At 32.4% G+C, this 22,392-nt stretch overlaps 2 protein-coding genes across 3 annotated transcripts; one reads left to right on the top strand and one right to left on the bottom strand.

Moving 5' to 3' along the window:
* Positions 1-1,897: 1,897 nt before the first annotated feature.
* LOC116134085 (upstream activation factor subunit spp27-like) lies at positions 1,898-8,812 on the bottom strand. Of its 2 annotated transcripts, none has more exons than XM_031419753.1 (6): positions 8,330-8,812; positions 4,645-4,759; positions 4,360-4,534; positions 3,873-3,929; positions 3,380-3,555; positions 1,898-2,201 (listed from the first exon to the last, which is right to left on the bottom strand). In XM_031419753.1, the coding sequence occupies exons 1-6, from the start codon at positions 8,662-8,664 to the stop codon at positions 2,082-2,084; spliced, it is 978 nt and encodes a 325-aa protein (XP_031275613.1). In that variant the 5' UTR covers positions 8,665-8,812; the 3' UTR covers positions 1,898-2,081. The 2 variants fall into 2 exon arrangements, with proteins under 2 accessions (XP_031275613.1, XP_031275612.1); XM_031419752.1 differs by lacking the exon at positions 8,330-8,812 and adding an exon at positions 6,607-6,941.
* Positions 8,813-16,459: 7,647 nt separating this feature from the next.
* Positions 16,460-22,175, top strand: LOC116134081 (serine/threonine-protein kinase SAPK10). Its single transcript, XM_031419748.1, is given in 12 exon segments — positions 16,460-16,642; positions 17,568-17,645; positions 17,742-17,757; positions 17,760-17,808; positions 17,810-17,840; positions 17,924-17,977; positions 18,120-18,186; positions 18,189-18,208; positions 18,539-18,631; positions 20,930-21,034; positions 21,135-21,233; positions 21,504-22,175. Coding segments are annotated over 12 exon segments (1,077 nt in total). The 5' UTR covers positions 16,460-16,465; the 3' UTR covers positions 21,792-22,175.
* The last annotated feature ends 217 nt before the right edge of the window (positions 22,176-22,392 follow it).

Here is a 22,392-nt window from a genome sequence, read left to right as displayed (position 1 = left end):
CATCTCCTCTCTTTCTTTCTCTTTCTATTTTTTGGTGTGCCCTTTATTTTCAGCAAATTCAAAATCTATTTTGTCTTATTTTTTAATATGTCTTCATAGCTTAAACTGACACCGATTTTAGCTCGTTATAGAGAACCAAAAACACAATCCATGTTAGCCTCTTCTACGTCAACTTTATCCATAGCTTCTAATGTTGGAAGTACATTAAAATTGATTTCCCCAAGCACGTATCTTCTACTATAATATTGTTTACCCATGGTGATTAATGAAAAAAAAAAAAAAAAAAAAAGAGATGGAATAAGGTGAAAAAAGAAAAAATACTATAATTTAGAAGGTGTTACTACTATAATGGCGCAATGAGAGGAGTAATACGGCATAATTAAAGAATGAGTAATACAGCGCAATGAGAGAAAAAATACCATAAAACCAAAAATTTTCCCACCCGACTTTGAAAGAGAAAGTAATTTTAAATTTGATAATCTTTCAATTTTTCAATCATTAACAAATAAATAAAAGCCGACAAAGCAGGAGAGAAAAACTTGGAGTCAGCTTTTGTTAATGTAAAAACAGTGTCAACAAATTATTGACGAGGATTTGTTTACATTTAAAAATTATTTTTTTATAAGAGAAAAGTATGCCATCATTAGTTTATTAAAAATGGTGTAATTTACTAAAACGACAAATATTTTGAGCGTATTTTAGTGAACGTGATTTTCTGGATTTTCTTAAGGTATTAATTCTGAAAGGACATTATTTATTCCATTCCCTCAATCCTCTTAACTTTATTTGTATACACAGATAAATAGTTAAAATTGATTATGAAGAAGGGTGGGTAAAGCATGGTGAATTGATTGTGGGGGGCTAGGGTGCCCATCCCAAACTAAATTTACGATTGACACGTAGCACTAAAATTATGACGAGATACAGTAAGATAGTCCTTGGTTGTCTTGTCAACCTTAAGAAACAGTTGTCATCCTCATCAGTATATCGAAACGTGGCGCTTCACTTTTGACTATAAACACACAGAGATGATGACTGTACTATTTTCTTACTCCTCTGCTTGTCCTTGTGTGGTGTACGTATCAATATCGGCTTCTATTCGGGAAATGAAACGTACTAACGTTTTGATTTTCGCGAGTGATTGATATTTGATTCCTTTTAAGAATTATATTGCCGTGCGATTGCTTGAAGAGATGCTTTTTGAATGCAAAACGACAATCAATTTCTCACCATCCCATGTGTCTTCATTATGCACCATCGGAACGGAATCTAAGGCTCTTTTCAACCAAAATCTTGAGTGTTGGAATCATATCACAATTAAATTTTTAAATAAATTAAACAATTTATAAATTAAAAAAATAAAAAAATAATAAAATTAAAATAAAAAATAAAAAAAAAAAAAAAAAAAAAAAAAAAAAAACAAACAAACAATTTTTTTATTTCTTATAATTATCAACATTATATTCTACATATGATTCTTGTTTAATTGCTGGAGGAACACAACCATCACTCTGCTTCATATATTTCTCACACACACTATCCATGGGATTCTCTAGGGATATTACCGTCTTCAAATTGATCACTAAATTTTAACTGTACCTCAAATTTAAATTAATCAATGATCAAGGTCTGACGGCGGTGGAACATGGTACCAACAATTTGGAAAACTTATGGAGCAGCACATGCAAAATTAAGTTGAATTTTGTTATTCCATTACCAGATTCCTAGACTTACGCCCAGCTTGTTTTAAAAACACAGTCATGTTCAAAGGCCCCATTAGGATCACAGAATTTGTTCTTATTCTTTTTCTTTTGCATATCTACTAAAAATGGCCAACACTCACCAGAATTTCCGATCAGGAGGATGAGTAGAACAAAAACCTTGAACAATCCATCTATAAAACACAGGTAAAATATAACATGAAACGCAAGGGTAAAAAAATAAATTGAATTTTAGATTTTCTAATAGCCCTGTCGCTGGAACTTGAAAAGACAAAAATAAGTTAAAGAAACGAAAAACAAAAAGTTCAAAACTCCCATTTCTCTTGAGATGAACAAGGAGAACATAGGAGTAACTCACTGCTAACTCTTCACGAAATGAACTGCTAAAAGTTTGGTTACGGTGAAGCCATGGAAAGAGTCCACATCAAAAAGTTCTTTCAGCTTCTCATCGCATAATATTGTCCTCTTGTCAGACGGATCCTTCACAAGTAAACAAAGAACAGTTTCAAAGATTAAAACTGGTAGTAATTACAAAGACTATCACAACGCCAGACGTTCTAAATTTAATTTTAATAATGTTAGGTCCACAATCCAATCTTACAACCTTCTCTCACAATCCCCGACGTGACAGTTTGTCATTAGTTAGCTCACAAATAGACAGGTGAAACCCATATAAGCACGCAGGACCCATTTGGCAAACTGATCAATGACAAGCTGTCACGTCGGGGGTTGTGAGAGAAGATTGTGAGATTGAGTCCACACTCTCACAACCCCCGATGTGGCAGCTCGCACAACTCAATCTCACAACCCCCGATGTGGCAGCTCGTCATTGGTTAGCTATTTTGTAACCCTCGTAATGGAACCCATACAAGCACGCGGGACCTATTTTGCAAGCTGACCAGTGACAAACTATCATGTCGAGGGTTGTGAGATTGTATTGTAGACCTAGCATTACTCATTTAATTTACATTCACTGTGCAGGTTCTTACACACCATAACAAGCAGCCTTTTTAGCTGTAATATGATAAAATTAGTATAAAAAAGAATAAAGCTCTGAAAATATTTCAGTCATCCGTAAGAATGCTACTAACTACGAGTAATTGTGCATCACAGTTATCATTATGAAAACAATTTCCGGAACTGACAACCTCTCAAAAATTCAGATGGTCAAATATCAGACCGAAAAACTTTTTAATAGTCCATATGCTCCCTTCATTTTCCAGTTTACTTAATTGCCCATTACGGTTTTTGACTCAAAGCACACAAGTTTTTGCTATTGTGGACATCCAGGCCACTTTTGTAACTCTTCTTCATTATTAATACATTTCCTTTTGTTTATTTTGACACCACAAAACCCAACCCCCAAAATATATATATATACATACAAGCTCTGAGTGGTTATAGATGAACCCCTTTCTAATTAGTATTCGTTACTTTCTCGATCTAGTAGAGTATCAAACTTCACAGCTTACTCAAACAAAAAGTGACTGTTTGATGTGATATCTAGGACTTCTTATGCTACCAAAAAATACTCGAGGAATATATACAATGGATGGACAACAGACTATCTGGGGGCACCAAAGATGTGAGACATGAATATATACCACTACTAGTTACAGAAAACATGATATAAAGAAAATTTTCCTAAGGTGGAATACCTGGAGGTTATTTTGTTTTATGTAATCCCACATTCTCTTTATAACATCAGACCTTGATAATGAACTTTCTCCAGTACCAAGGAACTTAACTAGAGCATCTGAAAGTTGAAGAGGAGCAAGAAAACCTGATTTTCCTCCCTTCTGTCGCTTTTCCTTTCTTGTTGGTTCATCTAAATCTGACATGGTAAACAAGTTAAATTAACAAAAGAATGTCTCAACCTTCACACCAAATCTAACAAAAGATTGAGTCAATTAAACAATCAATGAATAACCTAGTCAAACCCACATGAAATACGGCTGAAAATGGAAAGAAGAAAAATTCTTAATCCAAATTAAATAAGGATGATAAAAATTGAGTGGTGAGACATAACAGCAGGAGGGGATACACATGGTGATGACAAGATCAGAATCTGATTATGTTTTAGCTTCAACAGGAAGCAACATCTGCAACAACATATCAAATTGTAAGGTAAACCGAATTTTCTGATTCTACCTTCTTCTCTCTCTTGCTTCCGTTGCTTTTCCTTTGGTGTCGACTTGGGCTGAACAACTGTACCATAGAAAACAGAATAATTAGTCTTGTACACATTCTATAAAGTGATACGACATAGACAGACATAGTAAAACACTAAGAGAAAATTGATGCAAAAAGCAACAGATTCAATATCTTGGTTTAGTTAAAACACTGAGGCCCATGTAGCTAAATTTCATTGCCCGAGAAACACCAAAAATCGGATTTAGAAACTCTCCTTTCAATGCTTTAACGGTACCATAAAATGCAGGGTGCCTAAATTGATACAATTGTAGCCAGTTTCACATTGACTCTCATCATTTTCACTCACAACTATTGAAGAGCAAACAAAAATAATGAAGCACTGCTTGGAACAATTGTTCGTTTTTTCTTTGTAATTTTTAATAGGTAAGGGACCAACGGTACCAGCATAAAGATATGTAACCAACATAATAATGTAGATCCATACCGTCATCTGAATCCAAGGGCCAAATGTGCTTAGATAGGGCCTTATTCATTTGAAACATGTTGATTGTATCGACACCAAAAAGGGCACGCAGTCTTTCATCACAAATAATATTTCGCCTATTACTCGGGTCTTGCAAATCTTTTTCTCTAATGTAGGCCCACGTTTGCTTGACAACCTTGAAACAAAGATAAACATATCATTACAATAATGATAATGATAATTCTAAGTGATCAGATAAACAGATAACAAAGCAAAAGTAAATTCTCCATAACCCAGTAGATATACCTCTGTTCTGGCAAGTTCAGGCACCCCCAAAAATTCCTGAAGTTGGGGAGAAAGACTACACAATTTGCTAAAACCGCCCCCTCTTTTCTTGACCTCATTATTAAGCTTGTTAGACCTGATTGTAAGATAAAGCAACCATAAGTTTAATCACAGGTGCGGCCTCTTATCAATTCAAGCATCCATCCCAATGTAGTTGAAGCTATTCCTTAAATTGTTATTGGTCATAAATAAATAAATTGGAAAATAAAACAAGGAAGCAATTTTCATAACAAAAGTATCATCTTAAGTACACTTACAAGTTCACTGACAAGAGGTGAACAATACAATTTGCAAGACTGCAAAGATGACCATGCTGTGAACCCTATCATACCAAGGTTAAAATTCTAAACAAAAAATCTAAAATCAGTTTTTACACATTCAATTCTTCCAGGCTAAAGAAAAGTATTTCAACAGATTAACCACTAAAAAATACTAAATTACATAGAGATTTAGAGTTTATTTGTCAGTTGCAAGTCAAAGATCCCTTAAAAAGTAAAATATTGTTTATAGTATAAATTCCCAAACCTATATTTGAACAACTTTTCATGATACACACCATTTTATAAGTGTTTTACAAGTAAAGGAAAAAGCTTTCTTTTACAAACAACATCAAAAATTTCATGCACTGACATGGTTGGTCTTAGTGTTAATTTGAATGCAAAGACATTCTAATTAACTTTGCTGAAGGACATGCATTAAAAACTATCAGCATCGTGACCATTAACTCTGTTGTTCTTTTTTTTTTTTTTTTTTTAAAATATTAATAAGCAATAAATCAGCCAATGTATTTTAGGAGCAGCCCTGTTGTTTAAGAGTGATGAAAATTTTCTAATAAATGACATAAGCAATATGCCCCTTGAATAAACCGATTTCAACCTTAGATCCCCGATAAATGTGTATAACCCTCTTCCTTCTACATAGAGAAAAATTTTTACTCGAATAATGCCTGAGCATTTTATTGAGCAATATGAGATTCAATATTCTCATGGTCAGCCCATTTCCACTTCAAAAGCATAAAAAAAAAATTGCAGATTTCACCATATAAAGTGATATTTTACATAGAAGCAACTGAGAGCAAAGAATACATGCCAGAAACAGGCAGAAAAGGCGTGTTTTCCATCTAAAAGCCACATAAAAAAGAGAATAACTGCAGCCTAAAAGCCATGGTTGGAGCAGTTCCTGGGCAACCAATTAAGGTAGGAAAATCTACTATTCTCTATCACAAAGAAATGGAAAAACTTGCAAATAAGCAACTTGAATATTTGTTTGATTGTTTATTTTATAATGGAACAATATCTTCGTAATAATGGCCAACCGGCGGCAATGTTTTCCACGGCAATCATAGACAACTGGGTTCGGTTACTTGAGGACCTGTTCAAATTAAAACAGATTCTCTCAATGTTTTGTTATTCAAAATCTCTCTCCCATTTTCAAAAGTAAATCAAACAGAATCCCCTACATTCATAACTAATAACTTACTCTGGCTATTGATGCTAGATAAAGCAAAGAATAACATGAAACATAACACTATCACACTTTCCTTGATCAAAATTCATTATATAAGTAACCCTACCTACACCTTTTAAAGCTCAAGTAATCCTTGAACAATTTTCAGTACAAAAATATCCTTGAATTACTTGAATATAATCATACTTTTGCTGGTCTTTGTATATCTTTATTACTAAAATTCATAACTTTACTAAAAAATATACAAACTTAATAAACTATGACAGTAAATAAAACAAAACACTTTAAAAATTCATTCTGAGCATAGCTCATCACTAATGCTCTACATACTCAACACAGTTATTTAATTAATCCAAAATCAGTCATAAACTAAAAATTAAAAATGTACAATCGTTTAGCTAGTAAACATAAACTTCTTTCATTACTTAAAAATAAATGTAATTATCAATAGCTAACCGTCTTTTTGCCGGACCCTTTCGGTTACTCGCTTCATCATCATCTTCCGCCTCTTCCTCATCAGAAGCGCCGCTTCCCTCTGACTTAACTTTAGCCGTCTGATCATCCTCCTCATCATCATGTTCTTCTTCATTTTCACAGTCGTCTTGTGCGTTCTCAAATTGGCTTTGAAGAAATAAATCCACCTGCTCTCTAATAAACACTTTCCTATCCGATAAATCCACTGCGAAATCTTCCTCCAATTGTCTGCGCACTATACCTGTGGTGGTGGTATTAAGGTCCGAATTTCGTAGGAACTCTTGGAGTCGCTCGATAAGTTCCAAGTCCGATACCATTTTTTTTTTTTTTTTTTTTTTTTTTAATTTTTCTCTCTTGCCGGGTCCCGTACTTCGGTTTGACGGTTTCAGTTAGGTTTGGTTTTGGAGTTGAGGAGGACAAATGTGGAAATATATATACAAAGAGAACAAAAGTTTCTTTTGTTTCTCGCTCAACTGTTTATCGTTGCCCGTTAAAGAGTGAAAGTGAAGGCTCTGTACCTGTGGCTTTTAGTGAAGNAAATATTAATAAGCAATAAATCAGCCAATGTATTTTAGGAGCAGCCCTGTTGTTTAAGAGTGATGAAAATTTTCTAATAAATGACATAAGCAATATGCCCCTTGAATAAACCGATTTCAACCTTAGATCCCCGATAAATGTGTATAACCCTCTTCCTTCTACATAGAGAAAAATTTTTACTCGAATAATGCCTGAGCATTTTATTGAGCAATATGAGATTCAATATTCTCATGGTCAGCCCATTTCCACTTCAAAAGCATAAAAAAAAAATTGCAGATTTCACCATATAAAGTGATATTTTACATAGAAGCAACTGAGAGCAAAGAATACATGCCAGAAACAGGCAGAAAAGGCGTGTTTTCCATCTAAAAGCCACATAAAAAAGAGAATAACTGCAGCCTAAAAGCCATGGTTGGAGCAGTTCCTGGGCAACCAATTAAGGTAGGAAAATCTACTATTCTCTATCACAAAGAAATGGAAAAACTTGCAAATAAGCAACTTGAATATTTGTTTGATTGTTTATTTTATAATGGAACAATATCTTCGTAATAATGGCCAACCGGCGGCAATGTTTTCCACGGCAATCATAGACAACTGGGTTCGGTTACTTGAGGACCTGTTCAAATTAAAACAGATTCTCTCAATGTTTTGTTATTCAAAATCTCTCTCCCATTTTCAAAAGTAAATCAAACAGAATCCCCTACATTCATAACTAATAACTTACTCTGGCTATTGATGCTAGATAAAGCAAAGAATAACATGAAACATAACACTATCACACTTTCCTTGATCAAAATTCATTATATAAGTAACCCTACCTACACCTTTTAAAGCTCAAGTAATCCTTGAACAATTTTCAGTACAAAAATATCCTTGAATTACTTGAATATAATCATACTTTTGCTGGTCTTTGTATATCTTTATTACTAAAATTCATAACTTTACTAAAAAATATACAAACTTAATAAACTATGACAGTAAATAAAACAAAACACTTTAAAAATTCATTCTGAGCATAGCTCATCACTAATGCTCTACATACTCAACACAGTTATTTAATTAATCCAAAATCAGTCATAAACTAAAAATTAAAAATGTACAATCGTTTAGCTAGTAAACATAAACTTCTTTCATTACTTAAAAATAAATGTAATTATCAATAGCTAACCGTCTTTTTGCCGGACCCTTTCGGTTACTCGCTTCATCATCATCTTCCGCCTCTTCCTCATCAGAAGCGCCGCTTCCCTCTGACTTAACTTTAGCCGTCTGATCATCCTCCTCATCATCATGTTCTTCTTCATTTTCACAGTCGTCTTGTGCGTTCTCAAATTGGCTTTGAAGAAATAAATCCACCTGCTCTCTAATAAACACTTTCCTATCCGATAAATCCACTGCGAAATCTTCCTCCAATTGTCTGCGCACTATACCTGTGGTGGTGGTATTAAGGTCCGAATTTCGTAGGAACTCTTGGAGTCGCTCGATAAGTTCCAAGTCCGATACCATTTTTTTTTTTTTTTTTTTTTTTTTTAATTTTTCTCTCTTGCCGGGTCCCGTACTTCGGTTTGACGGTTTCAGTTAGGTTTGGTTTTGGAGTTGAGGAGGACAAATGTGGAAATATATATACAAAGAGAACAAAAGTTTCTTTTGTTTCTCGCTCAACTGTTTATCGTTGCCCGTTAAAGAGTGAAAGTGAAGGCTCTGTACCTGTGGCTTTTAGTGAAGTGCTGATTTTACTGATTTGCCCTCTAAATGTTCTAAAGTTTGCTGTTTTGGATTTGGAAAGTGGTGCTATTGGTTGATGGCGTGGTGATGTACGGTCCAAAATTGCAGGCAAGAAAAATGTGATCAAATTCTAACAACTAAAAGAAAAGGAAAGTCTACCATCATGTTTGGATACATTTATGGGATGATTGAACCAAGTATCATTTAAATCTAAACATAGAATTTATTAATTTTTAGCAATCCTTTCAGACTGTATTCCTTGACTATGATATGGGCCATTTTTGTTTTTATAAAATCACAAATATAAAAGAGTTAACGACTTTTCCCCATCCAAATAATAGTTTAATGACACTTTTCCACCCACATACTTTTAAGATATATTATGTTTCTGATTCCGACATTGTTGCAACCCCATACCACTATTGTTCTTTTTCCCAATCATCACTCACCAAAATCGTTCAATTGTCGAAAATCAAGCGATTAGAGTTTGTACAATCACCCTTTTTAAGTCAAATTTCGATCAATCTCAATCACCAAAATACTCATCAGCCTCCCTTTTTCAAAAGCTCTAATTGTTTGAACCGAGTTTGCTCTTTGTTCACTATCAGAATATAAATTTTGATAGTAAAGTGACAATTTTAAAAGTTTGTGGATAGAAAAGTGTTATTAAAGCCATTATTTGGGTGGAAAAAAGTCATTAACTCAATATATAATCCTACAAATCAATTAACCTCTTTTTACTATTTTACAGCATATATCTGTAAATATAAAAAATAAATAAATAAACATTCCTAACGGTTATGTAATCTTGTCTCTCCTCTTTCTTGTTACTAGTCACGGAGAAACAGCGTCCTTTTATCATTTTTGGTCCTATGATGGGCGTAATAAGGTTGATTCTTTATCGTTTTGAACCCGATATAGTTTCGTGTCATGAAGCCCGTGGCCCATTAGCTTAGTATTGTCCGGATGATCTTTATTCCATAAAATTACTACAAAGTACAAAGACCCTCTTTGTCTTTGAGGACGTGAATTGAAAACGATCACATTCAAAATGGACTCTCACCACTGCACCCTTTTCCCCTTTTTCCCCAGTCTCAAACCTACATCAAACACTCAACCGTCTTTAAATCTTTTTTTTTTTTTTTTTATCGAAAGTGTCTAAACCAATTTACACGCACTTCGACTAGTCTCCTGACCCCGAATAAAGCTTCCAAAACAAGACAAACTCTATGATCCGTGACTGACAATATTAACAACTGTTTTTGTGATTCGAACTTGAGACTACAGGGGGAGCAAACCCCTTAGCCCCAAGCCTTTCTTTAAATCTTTCAATTCCATTACAAACTATAAATTCTCTTCAAAATTTAAACAAAACTACCTTTAAATAGCTCAAATAATAAACATTGAATTAAGGCATTTCGCCAAGTAAAATGAAAATGTAATATGATTAACGATACAAATTGTTGTTTAATGGTACGAGAAACTTTATTTAAAATAAAAAAAAAGGGGATATTTTCTAAGCTGACAGTCACACTTTCATGCCAATGATGGCAAACGAATATTTGCATGAGAAAGATGGGGGTAAAAACGAAAAATAAAAATAAAACGGGAGGGAGAAAGGTATTTTTTGGAGTCCCTTTTGAATGTACTTAGCTTTCAATTCGCCCCCTCAAAGAGGGTCTTTTCAGTAACTTTCCCTTCTTATCTTCGTCCCACTTTAATGTTTATGTCCTCTTATTCCCTATAATATATAGTCTAAGAATTTTTTTTTTTTTTTTAAATGTTTATAGAGAGTGCTACTGATATATGTTAATTAATTCTTGATGAAAAAGAAGATTTAATTCACATTAATTAACTACAAGAACATGCCAATATTAAAAAGGAAAAAAGGAGAAAAAAAAAAAAAAAAACCAATCCAACATTCGAAGCAATGGTTTTTTTTAGTGATGGCAATGGGTTAGGACAGAACCAGGTACCCCTTGGCCCAAGCCCAAGCCCGACCTCATGACAAAGGCCCAAGCCCGTCTCGACGGGTTTTTTGTAACCTCAGGCCCAGCCCATTTTTATAATGTGACTTTTTAAATATTTATAAATTTCAAATTTTTTTTATATTTTTAATTCTAAAAATAGTTTTTAAATATTTATTTATTTTTGAATACTCATCAAATGGGATGAGATTTGGGTTTGGGAAAAATTATATATATATGGAGAATAATCTTGTAATTAAATATATAGTATAAAGATAATTTAGTAAAATTAATACTAAAATTGTCGAGTTGGCCCGGGCCTGAAGACATACCCAAGCCCGGCCCGTACCCGAGGTTGGGTCTTAAAATCAGGCCAGGCCCAAGCCCAAGCTCTCAAACATCGGGTAAAGCTCAGCCTTTTCAGGCCAGACCGGGCAGGGTATCCGAAAATATCGGGCCTATTGCCATCTCTAGTTTTTTTTCCTCCTCTCACGGTGAAACTTATTGATAGTTTTTTAATTAAATACATTTGATTAAGCATAACAATTATTTATATTAAACTACCTATAGGTGATCGAGTGATTCAATAGAAACTTTTGGATATATTACTCAAAATGTCCTGAATTAGAGTCCATTTTGGGTGCTAATAGAGGTAACCACTAGAATTGTTACTCAGCTTGTAGCTCTAGGGTCCCGGAGGATTAGCTGAGATATACGTAAGTTGGCTCAGATACCCTCAATTATTTAAAAAAAAAAAAAATTATAGTGAAATTTCGGAATATATATCAGTTCTTTTTTATTAAATTTATTATTTTTAATTAATATATCAAATATTTTTTTAGTAATAAAAAATTAGTAATTACTTTTAAGGTATAGATCTATATCTTACTGAGAGATTATGTTGATATAATCTATAATATATTGTATTGTATATATAAAACAAAACAACGTAGAATTAAATGATTCTAGCGAACAATGTCGCATATTGAGTCCCAATTCAGAAAAATATCTGCGGTCCTGGTTAGAGCTGCAAATGAACTGAACAATTCTCGAACAATTCAATATTCGTTTGATAACTATTCGATATTATTTATGGATAATTCGATATTTGTTCGATAATATGTTCGATCGAGTTCGAACATAGGTTGTTTGTTCAATTATGTTCGCGAATATTATACGTTCGACTGATCTATCCGTTCGTAAACAATCTGTTCGATTGTTCGTTCGTTTATGTTTGAAAAACAAAGTATGCATTATTATAATTTTCTTTTTTTTTTCTTTTTTATATTATGTTTGGTTTAGTTTAGATAAATTTTTTTTAATGGTAATCAATAATAAAATATTATAATACTTTTGTTTTTCGTATATATATAATATGTTTGGATTTTTTTTTTTTCCAAATGTCATTAATAATTAAATATATAAGTATATAACATTTTAATTAAAAGTAATAAATTATTATGTACATAGTATGACAAATTTAATAACATAATAGATTCTATAATCAAGTGATATATAATATAGTAAATCCAATAACATAATAGCTTCATATTTTTCCAAATGTAAACAATAATTAAATATTATAAGATAGTATTTCAATTAATAAAATAATAAATATAGTATGGTAAATCGATGAACATAACATATTGTATGATCAAGTGATGTATAACATAACAAATTTAATAATATAATAGCTTAGTTAAATATAGTATAGTAAATTGATGAATATAATATATTGTATCCCTAAGTGATACATAGCATGATAAATTTAATAATATAATATCTTAATTAAATATAATATGACAAATTTATGAATATAACATATTGTATAATCAAGTGATATATAGCATGACAAAATTAATAATTAATAGCTTAATTAAATATAAATTAATCACACATTTGTATTGATAATATATTACAATAAACCCTCATACCACTATGAATTTATAGGTGTTGATACAAAATATATATGTAGACAGTAATGATCCTATATATATATATAATAACCTATAATTTTGATAATTTAATAATATATTTAACATATTTAATAATTTTGCATATACACAATTACACATTATATATATTATAGATAACAAATTAATCACACATATGTATTGATCATATAGACCTTCATTCTATTATGAATTTATGGGTGTTGATACAAAATATATATGTAAATATTTAAAATATTTATGATAATTTATGTAATGATAATAAATATATGATAACATATAATTTTGGTAATTTCATAACATATTTAAGGGGGTGTTTGTCTGAGCTTATGAAAATGAGCTTATAAGCAACTAAGTGCATATAAGCTAATTTTAGCTTATAAGCATTTGAAATTTTAAACAATTACGTGTTTGGTTAAAGTACTTATAAGTGACTGATAAGTAGTTGACGTGTTTGGTAAAATGTGGCTTATAAGTATATTTTATTATAAAAATGACTAAAAAAAGTACTACATTAAACAAGGGTATACTATAGAATTTTAAAATTAAATAAGGATACTGTGATAATATATTTGATCAAACTAGCTTATAAACACTTATAAGCTCAATTTATAAACTCAAAAAAGTTATAAACAAACAGGTCTGTTTAATTTTAGAGCTTACAAATTAGTTTGACCAGCTTATAAGCTTAGACAAACACCCTCTAATATATGTATAATAATAATTTTGTATATATACAATTATATATATATATATATATATAAGATATATATATATAATTAATATTATATATATATATATATAATAGACCCTCATTCCACTATGAATTATAGGTGTTGATACAAAATATAATGTAAACATTTAAAATATTTATGATAATTTATATAATAATAATAAATATATAATAACTTATAATTTTGATAATTTCATAACATATTAAACATATTTAATTTATAATTAATATATGTATGATAATAATTTTGTACATACACAATTATACATTTTATATATATATAAACCTAATTTCACATTTTCCCTTATCAGGCCCAGCCCAAATTTTAAAACAAAAACCCAAAGTCCAAACCCAATTCCACATTTTCCCTTACCCGGCCCAAAATTCCACCTTTTTCCTTTTGTGTATTGCGACAGCCTCACTCATATCATAGTTCACAGCCCATAATTTTTTCTGCAATTTTGAGCTTGGACAACGCGACAACCCCCAGCGCCTCAACACTCAGCAATTAGGTGGGAATAAGATAATCAAACAAACAGAGACAGAATATAAATGACTAAAGGGGAGAGATTTCAGTTTTAATTCGCAAACCCAGATTCAAGGAAGTTGCAGTTGATTCTCGTAAGTTATTTCGCTTTCTGTTTTCATGAATCGCTATCGAACAGTCTTTCATGCTTATCGAACGAGTTTCGAATAGGGTTATTCGTTCGTATTCAGTTCGATTGTAGACCTAGTCTTGGTTACTCAAAAATAGTATCTTAGAGCATCTGCAAATGACTCTTTATATGACTCAAATTCTTTATTATAAAGAGTCTATCTATATAAATAAGAGTCCAACAGACTCTTTATCTTTAAAATATAAATTAGAGAGTGAGTTTGACTCTCCATATTTAGAGAGTCAAATTTGACTAAATCATAATTTTAATTAATAAACTACAAGTTTTTATGTATTTTATTTATTAATTTTCTCTTGCATTAAATATTTTTCTTATAAGTAAAGAGTATTTTCATTAAATTTAAAAAAATTTTTAGATTTGAATAAAAATTACGTTGTTTATATTTAAAAATTAATGAAAAATACTCCATAAAACAAACAAAAGTAGTGTTCGGAGATGCTCTTATTATATAAAGATATTTAAACTTAAGATAAGTTATATATAAAAAGCGAATGATTGAAAGTTACGCTAAGATATTTAAAAAATGAAAAGGACGGTTCAGTTTATTTAAAGCTATTGAATGATAAAGAAGGCCATCTGAAACTCCAAAACCGAAGAAAGGTATCTTTTAGAGAATCATTCCAATTCACCAATGGTATAATTGGAATTTCATAAATCCCACATTCAAACTTAATTAATTAATACCCCGTGGCTTGTTGCAGAGGAGTTAACAACTTTTTTCTGTCTTTTGAAATATTATTTTATTATTAAATTTATATTCTAAAATATAAACTTAATTGTGACTATCCAAACTTTTGAAAATGATTGATTGATAAGTTTTTTTATTATAGAAGGTTCAATTTTAGTATTTGGGAGGGATTAATAAAAATTTGATTTAGGAGGAATAGTTACACAAACCTTATTTGATTAATTACCGACGATCGATGGGATTGCGAGAATAGAGATTAAACGATTATGATGAGTGATGATCGGAAAAAAGAATAATGATAATGAGAGATTGTAACAATACCAAAATTAAAAATAGAATATAAATTTAAATAATAAAATAATATTTTAAAATTTGATAATATGTGAATAAGAATGTTTCATTATGGTTAAAAAAAATCATCAACTCAGTCGCATAATTATTAATTAACAACATGTAACAATCTGGATACACCCAACTAGGCAAGTAGGCAACTACGTCCACGTGTCCCTTTCATCTAAATGATTTTCTTAATATTACCTGTATATATAAACACAAATATATCCCCAATGGGTTGCTTTCACTTTTCTAGGCATTAACAACCGACCCATGGTAGAAAGATTCTCCCTTGTCCTTTTTAATCAATAAGAAATGTTAGCTTATAGTATGCCCTCCCTTGTATTTATGGATCATATCTTTTGTATGGCTAATCATAGAATCAACTTAATTTCAACGGCATTGATAAGTAACGTTGTTACGTCTTGTATACACCGAGATTATTCTCCAAGATAAGCTTATTTAATTTATTATCCAATTACTGCCTGCCTGAAACCAGAAACTTTCCTCTGTTCCAAGGTGCTGGGTTCCACTTCTTTGTATTGATTTCACCAAAATGTCCTGGGGATTGTGCGGCTACACCTATTGGCTATTGCATCTTAACAAAGACACTTTCTTCAAATTTCTTTTCACATAAAGTTATAGTATAATAAAAAGATTATCATAACCATTCCTTTGATGTGATGAATAGGGATTGAATGACAACCGTCTGATGATTTCATTACGCTTTGGTAGACTGAAGGAATCACGTGACCAATGCCCCTGAAATTTACCCAGAGCAGAGAAAGGTCATTTTCGCCATTTAGGAAGCAAAGAAGGTCAAGCAATCGACTAAAATACAGAGAGACAAGTGCAAAGCCAGGAAATGAAAACAAACATTATGATACTGACAAGGCAGCCAACAGCTAAACGTCGTCGCTTTGAATCAAAACGACTTAAGTTTTTGTCCCGTTTACCTTGTATATATCAACTATTTCCTTCTCATTATCTCCTCTCATCCAAAGTCATCCGACCCATCTCCATTGCTGTTCGTTTACCAGAAAAAAATATTAACCTGTCGCTGATTACTTAAATATCTCTCTGTGGCAATCTTCAAGTAAAGGACTACTTGTTTAGCACTTTATTGATTTTATTACGCCACAAAACGGCGCTCTTTTGAAGCGGTCTTATCTAATTCAATGTGGTGGTGAGTTTTTGTGTTAAGTGAATAATCGATAACTCAGAAAAAAAAAATGGATCGGGCGGCGATAACAGTAGGGCCGGCGATGGACATGCCGATCATGCACGACAGCGACCGGTACGATTTGGTCAAAGATATCGGCTCCGGTAACTTCGGCGTGGCTCGGCTAATGAGAGACAAACTCACCAAAGAACTTGTTGCTGTTAAGTACATCGAGAGAGGAGATAAGGTCAGTCTTGGAAATTCATTTGAAATAATTAGTGATCGATGGTTTTTGTTTTGCTAAATTTGGTACCTGACTACCTGTTACATTCCATAATTTTAGCAAATTATGGAAATGTTTGCCGTTTCGATTGTCTTTTTAACTTTAGCGCTTTTACTTTTTGTTATTTGTGGATATGTTTGCGAGTTTGTCTGTTGTGAGGCGGCTTTCGAGATAGTAAATACGTTTTCATTTTTGATTTTTTCCTCCTTTTTTGGGAAGATTAATGAGTATTATCTTTAATCGCTGAAAAAAATCTAATGCTAGAGGGGGAAAAAAAAAAGAAAGAAAAAGAAAGAAAACGGGTTTGACTTTAAACATGGATGAAATGAGTCTGTGTTTGGTTGTTGAAGTTGAAAATTTTTGACGTATTAGATTTCCGGAGTTTCAATATCCGGAACATTTCGTTGTGGGCTGGATTGTTTTGATCTCATTATCATCTAATGTAGACATATCATTTTGTATATAAGTTATATTAAAGCATTTATGTAAAAGTAGTATTTCTGTTTTTGCATGACAAGGCTTATACAAGGGATTAAGGGGTTATATATATTTTAGGCAAGCATGGATAGGCTCTTCCTTTAAGATCAAATAAGAAGACCATGAGTCATAACCAGAATAACAATTTTTTTTTTCCCGGTGATAAATGAGAAAGTAAACCGTAGTTTTCTTGGGTTTTTTTGGTCATTTTCAATTTTTTTTTTTATTTTTGGTTGGCAACCTCAAGTAGACACTTAAGAGTGTACAAGAGGATGGGGATTTAATGTTCTAATGCCCTTATTAAATATAAAATCTACCAATAAAATTATTTTAATAAAGCTTGCGTGTGTGAATCTAGAGTGATGTAAGTTTTCAACTCCTCTGGCTTTCTCTTGTGGTACTGTGGTTGCAGATAGATGAGAATGTTCAAAGAGAGATAATTAATCACAGGTCACTGAGGCATCCTAATATTGTCAGGTTTAAGAGGTTAGTTCATTTCGTGATCATTCTTTTTTGAATATTGTGTTCGCCTTCAAAGTGCTTCATAGATAAATCTTTCAACTATTTTCTGTAAATCCTGCTACAGGTTATTTTGACACCTACCCTCTAGCCTTTGTAATGGAATATGCATCTGGTGGAGAGCTTTCCGAGCGATTGCAATGCTGGGGCGTTCAGTGAGGATGAGGTTCACATGCCAAATTTTGCATTCTTCTTCTCCTAGCATATCTTTTTGCATGGCTTCTTTATTTTGGCTTTGTTTTAGTGCAGGCTCGCTTCTTCTTTCAGCAGCTGATATCTGGCGTCAGCTATTGCCATGCAATGGTAACGTAATTTTTATTGTGTATGACCTTTTTATTCTATTTTCTTTTTGTGATAAACCCATTTTTCAGTTAGAAATATATCATTTTGTATCTTGGGCCAAATTTGAGTATTCATTTGCTTTCTTTGGTGTTTCTGGATAAAGCAGTATGCCACCGACTTAAAGTTGGAAAACACATTGTTGGATGGAAGCCTGGCTCCTCGGTTAAAGATAGTGATTTTGGGTACTCTAAGGTGCTGCTTGTCTTTATCTTTCTTATTTCTCTGACGCCATTTCTGTTCTTACCTAGTATCTTGGATATATATGATAAAAAGTCCTTGCTTAACTTTTCATGCAGTTTCTTCAGCCTTGGTTAACTTGCCATGTATTGTTGTTTCCCTGGACTACTAGGCAGATTGGGATAAAAGCTTTTGATTTTGCATGTTTTTCGGCCAAGATTTCTTTCTAATCTTATTTTATTTGGGTTCGGTGGTTTTCTTTTGTGTTTTGTAGTCTTACATAAAAAATTGACCAGTAATTATTGTCAGTTATTTTTTGTGTTTTATGGATGTTTTCTTTCTCAGTCCTCGGTGCTTCATTCACAACCTAAATCAACCGTGGGAACTCCTGCATATATTGCTCCAGAAGTATTGCTGAAGCAAGAGTATGATGGCAAGGTATACTTTTACAGCTTAATTTAAACTAGTTCATACCAAACATTTCCTTTGCAACCATAGCCTTTTTATTAAAGCTTGAAGGAAAAATATGTTCGAATATAATCATTTGTTGGCAAGATATTTATGTATAGTTGCCTGGTGCACTGCTTTCTAGTTATGCATATTAATGTGATGATATCATATCCCATTTGTTTTCTCTTTGTTACATTGTAATGCGGCCTAGGTTACATTTTTCTGCTGGTCTTTTCTTTTTAACCTATTGGCACCGAGTTCTTTTATATCCTTTCACAGTTTGATTTTAGCTTACGAAGAGCATGTCTTAGTATTATGACTGAAATGATGCCTTGTGTCGAAAGTGACCTATAGTCGTCGTGTTTTAGATTGATTATTGACAATGTCAATTTTCGTATAATCCCATCCATGGGAACAATTAGCAAGCCCTGCATTCTCTTTAGCAATTATAGGCTGCTATAAAACAGTTTGATTAAATATGGCTGTTAAAGTCACTCCAGTTTCTCATAAAGATTTCACCATGCCTTCCATTGTAGATAAAGAATATTGTTATGGGCCCCAACCGAGTTCTTGCCATACTTTGTTGGGTTAGTTTCCTTTTGTCTTTGTTGTGTTGTCTATTTTGGTTACTCCTGCTTGCCCAATCCTGCACCCTGGCACTTTTTGAACTTAAACTTTTATATACAGTCTTAATGGGCTGGAATTCAATTTAATTGCCTCTCTTGAATGTTCAGCATATAATTAGTCATTTCAATCCAAGTTTGGTATTCAGCTGGAACAACACTTTCTCATGCGTAACTTTTCCCATAAGTTTTCAGCTATTTCTCAGTTTATGTGAATCGTAGAAGTTTTCAGGAAGTCAGGGACTCAGGGTCTTAGCTTGGTTAGGATATTGAGAGAGATCAGCTCATTGAGGGTAAGCCTGGGTAGGGATGTTTGTAATCTTTGAACTTTTTCTCAACTGGAGATCCTGAGTGTTAAGTGACCTAAACTAAACCTTTGGGAATACCGATGGTGAATCTAGTTGAGCCATGGGCTCCTCAATGTCTAGGTGAGATCCTATCCTAGATCAGGGCCAAGATGTTTATTATGAATCATGAGCAAGACTGATGTTTTTATTGTATTTATTTTTTAATATAAAATTGAATATAAATAAAGTATCTAATAACTTTAATTGTGGAGACAGTTGCTATCTCATTTAGGAAATAAAAGTTCAGTGACACCATCTAGAAGAAAATGGGCTATAAAATAGAAATTACATATTATATCTACAGAAGAAAGAACATACAAAGAAGAATATTTGTATCTATGACAGTTGTGGCCAACTTTTATTCAAAATGAATATTATAATTGAGAAATGTTTAACACATCATTTTGTTTAAGCAGTTATTCAAAGAAAAAATATTTTGGCTCATTTCTCAAAAAGTATGTTTGAAAAGAGAAAAAATATAGGATTTTTTTCTTTAAATTTCAATATATGGTTATAACTTAACAACCCACCAAAATTTTTTAATACAAATTTATGAGAAAAATTTATATTTCTAAAGTATACAAAAATAAGTAAAATAGAGAAAGGAAACGTATAATATTTTGTCCTTTCAATTGATTGTCATGGACATTCTAATTATTGCTAAATAGCAATTAGCAAGCATTGGATTTTCTTTCACGATTGGCATGAGGAAAGTGGAGTGGAATTTTGGTTTGCAGGAGTTGTTTCTGAGAGAACTTGTAATAAGATTCCCGTGATGTGTAATATTAATTATGAAAATTTGGTTAGAAATATGATATATCTTTTATTTTTGCTATTCTATATGTACTTATTTTCCCCAAAAAATTGGGGTTCTGGGGTTGGTGGGGAAGCACATGCTGGACCTGCCCCTGGTTGTGGAAGGTTTTCAAAAATGCCGTTACAAATATCCTGTGGTTCCTGCTGTTGAAGAACCTTGTGTCTACCTAGAGTTCTCTACTCTCTCTTAGGTCTTTTGTTATCCTCCCATTTAATTGTGATGCCTCCAAGGCTCTCTTTAGTTCTATCTTTCATTAGTTGAAATTTAGAATCTACATTCTACAACTTTTGTCTTATTTTGGCAAATAACATATCTGAAATATAAAAGAAGTGCTTTTATTAGCAAACATTGCTCAAACTTAGATTAGTAGCCTGCTTCTCAGTTTAAGTAATTTTGTCTTTTCTATCGTTGGTTTATTGGTTTGCATACCTTCAATTATCTTAATTGATATTGTAAGTTGATTATATAAAAGTGTGCTGCTTTGTTCTTGTTACTACAGATTGCAGATGTATGGTCATGTGGTGTAACATTATATGTGATGTTGGTGGGAGCATATCCTTTTGAGGATCCTGAGGAGCCAAAGGATTTCAGGAAAACAATACAAGTATTAATTAATGGAACCTTATTGTTACATCATATACTTTTTTTTTTTATTCAACTTTATTTTTTTGACTAAAGACATGTTTATAATTGGCTTCATGCAGAGGATTCTCAGTGTCCAGTATGCCATTCCAGATGTTGTTCAAATATCTCAGGAGTGCCGCGATCTGATTTCTAGAATTTTTGTCGCTGATCCTGCAACCGTGAGTAATTTTTCTTTCTTCAGAGTCCAAGTTTATTATGTAGATATTTGAATTATGCCTGATGTATATAACAACTTAAGAGATATGGTTTTGAAGGAAAATGCTTTAATAGCAACTGCACTTGTGTAATTAAACATAACGATAGGGATGTTTTAAATGCTTATAAAATATAGGTATTAGTAAAGAACTTTATGTTGGAATTTGTTTTCTTCCATTTTAGGGTTTGGACTTGCTTAAAATCTCATGCTCTTTTGTATACATGTGGTACAGAGAATCACGATTCCTGAAATTAGGAACCATCAGTGGTTTTTGAAGAACCTGCCTGCAGACCTGGTGGACGAAAAGACAATGGGTAGCCATTATGAAGAACCTGATCAACCAATGCAGAGCATTGATGTGATCATGCAGATTATTGCTGAGGCCTCCATACCAGCAGTTGGAAATGGGCTTAACCGATATATGACAGACAACTTTGACATGGATGATGACATGGAGGATTTAGATTCTGAATCGGACCTCGATATTGACAGTAGTGGAGAGATAGTTTATGCACTGTAATAGCAGCTGTGTGTGTATGAAATTCTTATTGGCGGCAGCTTCGACAATTTAGTAATTTTGGGTCTAGGGGAAATGTGAATATCTAGTTAAGAGAAAGTGTGGTAGGTAGTAGATTACCAAAGTACTGCCTCGGGTAAGTGTTGGTTTCAGTTAACATAAGATCCTTGGAGTCTTGAGTCAGCATTGTTAGAAACATGAAGCTTTTATACCTTTATATGTGGAGAAATTTGATGTCTCATAGTCATGGTGTAGTAACTGGTAAAAATATTTCAATCAAGGGGTAGATTTCCCTTTGTTGAACTATTCAATTATTTTTTTGAATCGTTGCTGTAGTTCGTGGTATTGTTTTGCTTTAATTCCCAATTTATATACATATGCTTTGTACAACATGTGCTGATAAATGTGTTACAGAACAAAGAGGAGCATATATACATCTTTATATCCAATATCCACTTATACTGTTAGTTAGAGACCTGTTAAGATTGACTTTTCGAAAAATTGTGTCCTATATTTAGTGAAATGATGAGAACAAGGAGGAAAAAACTAATTACTGTACATATTTCAAATGATGTTAGAAAAATAATAAATATGATAAGAAAAC

The sequence above is a fragment of the Pistacia vera genome, unplaced genomic scaffold (assembly GCF_008641045.1).
Source record: "Pistacia vera cultivar Batoury unplaced genomic scaffold, PisVer_v2 Contig282, whole genome shotgun sequence".
Classification (NCBI taxonomy): Eukaryota; Viridiplantae; Streptophyta; class Magnoliopsida; order Sapindales; family Anacardiaceae; genus Pistacia; species Pistacia vera.
Note: the sequence above shows the minus strand (reverse complement) of the source record. Positions and strands in the feature narration are given on the sequence as shown.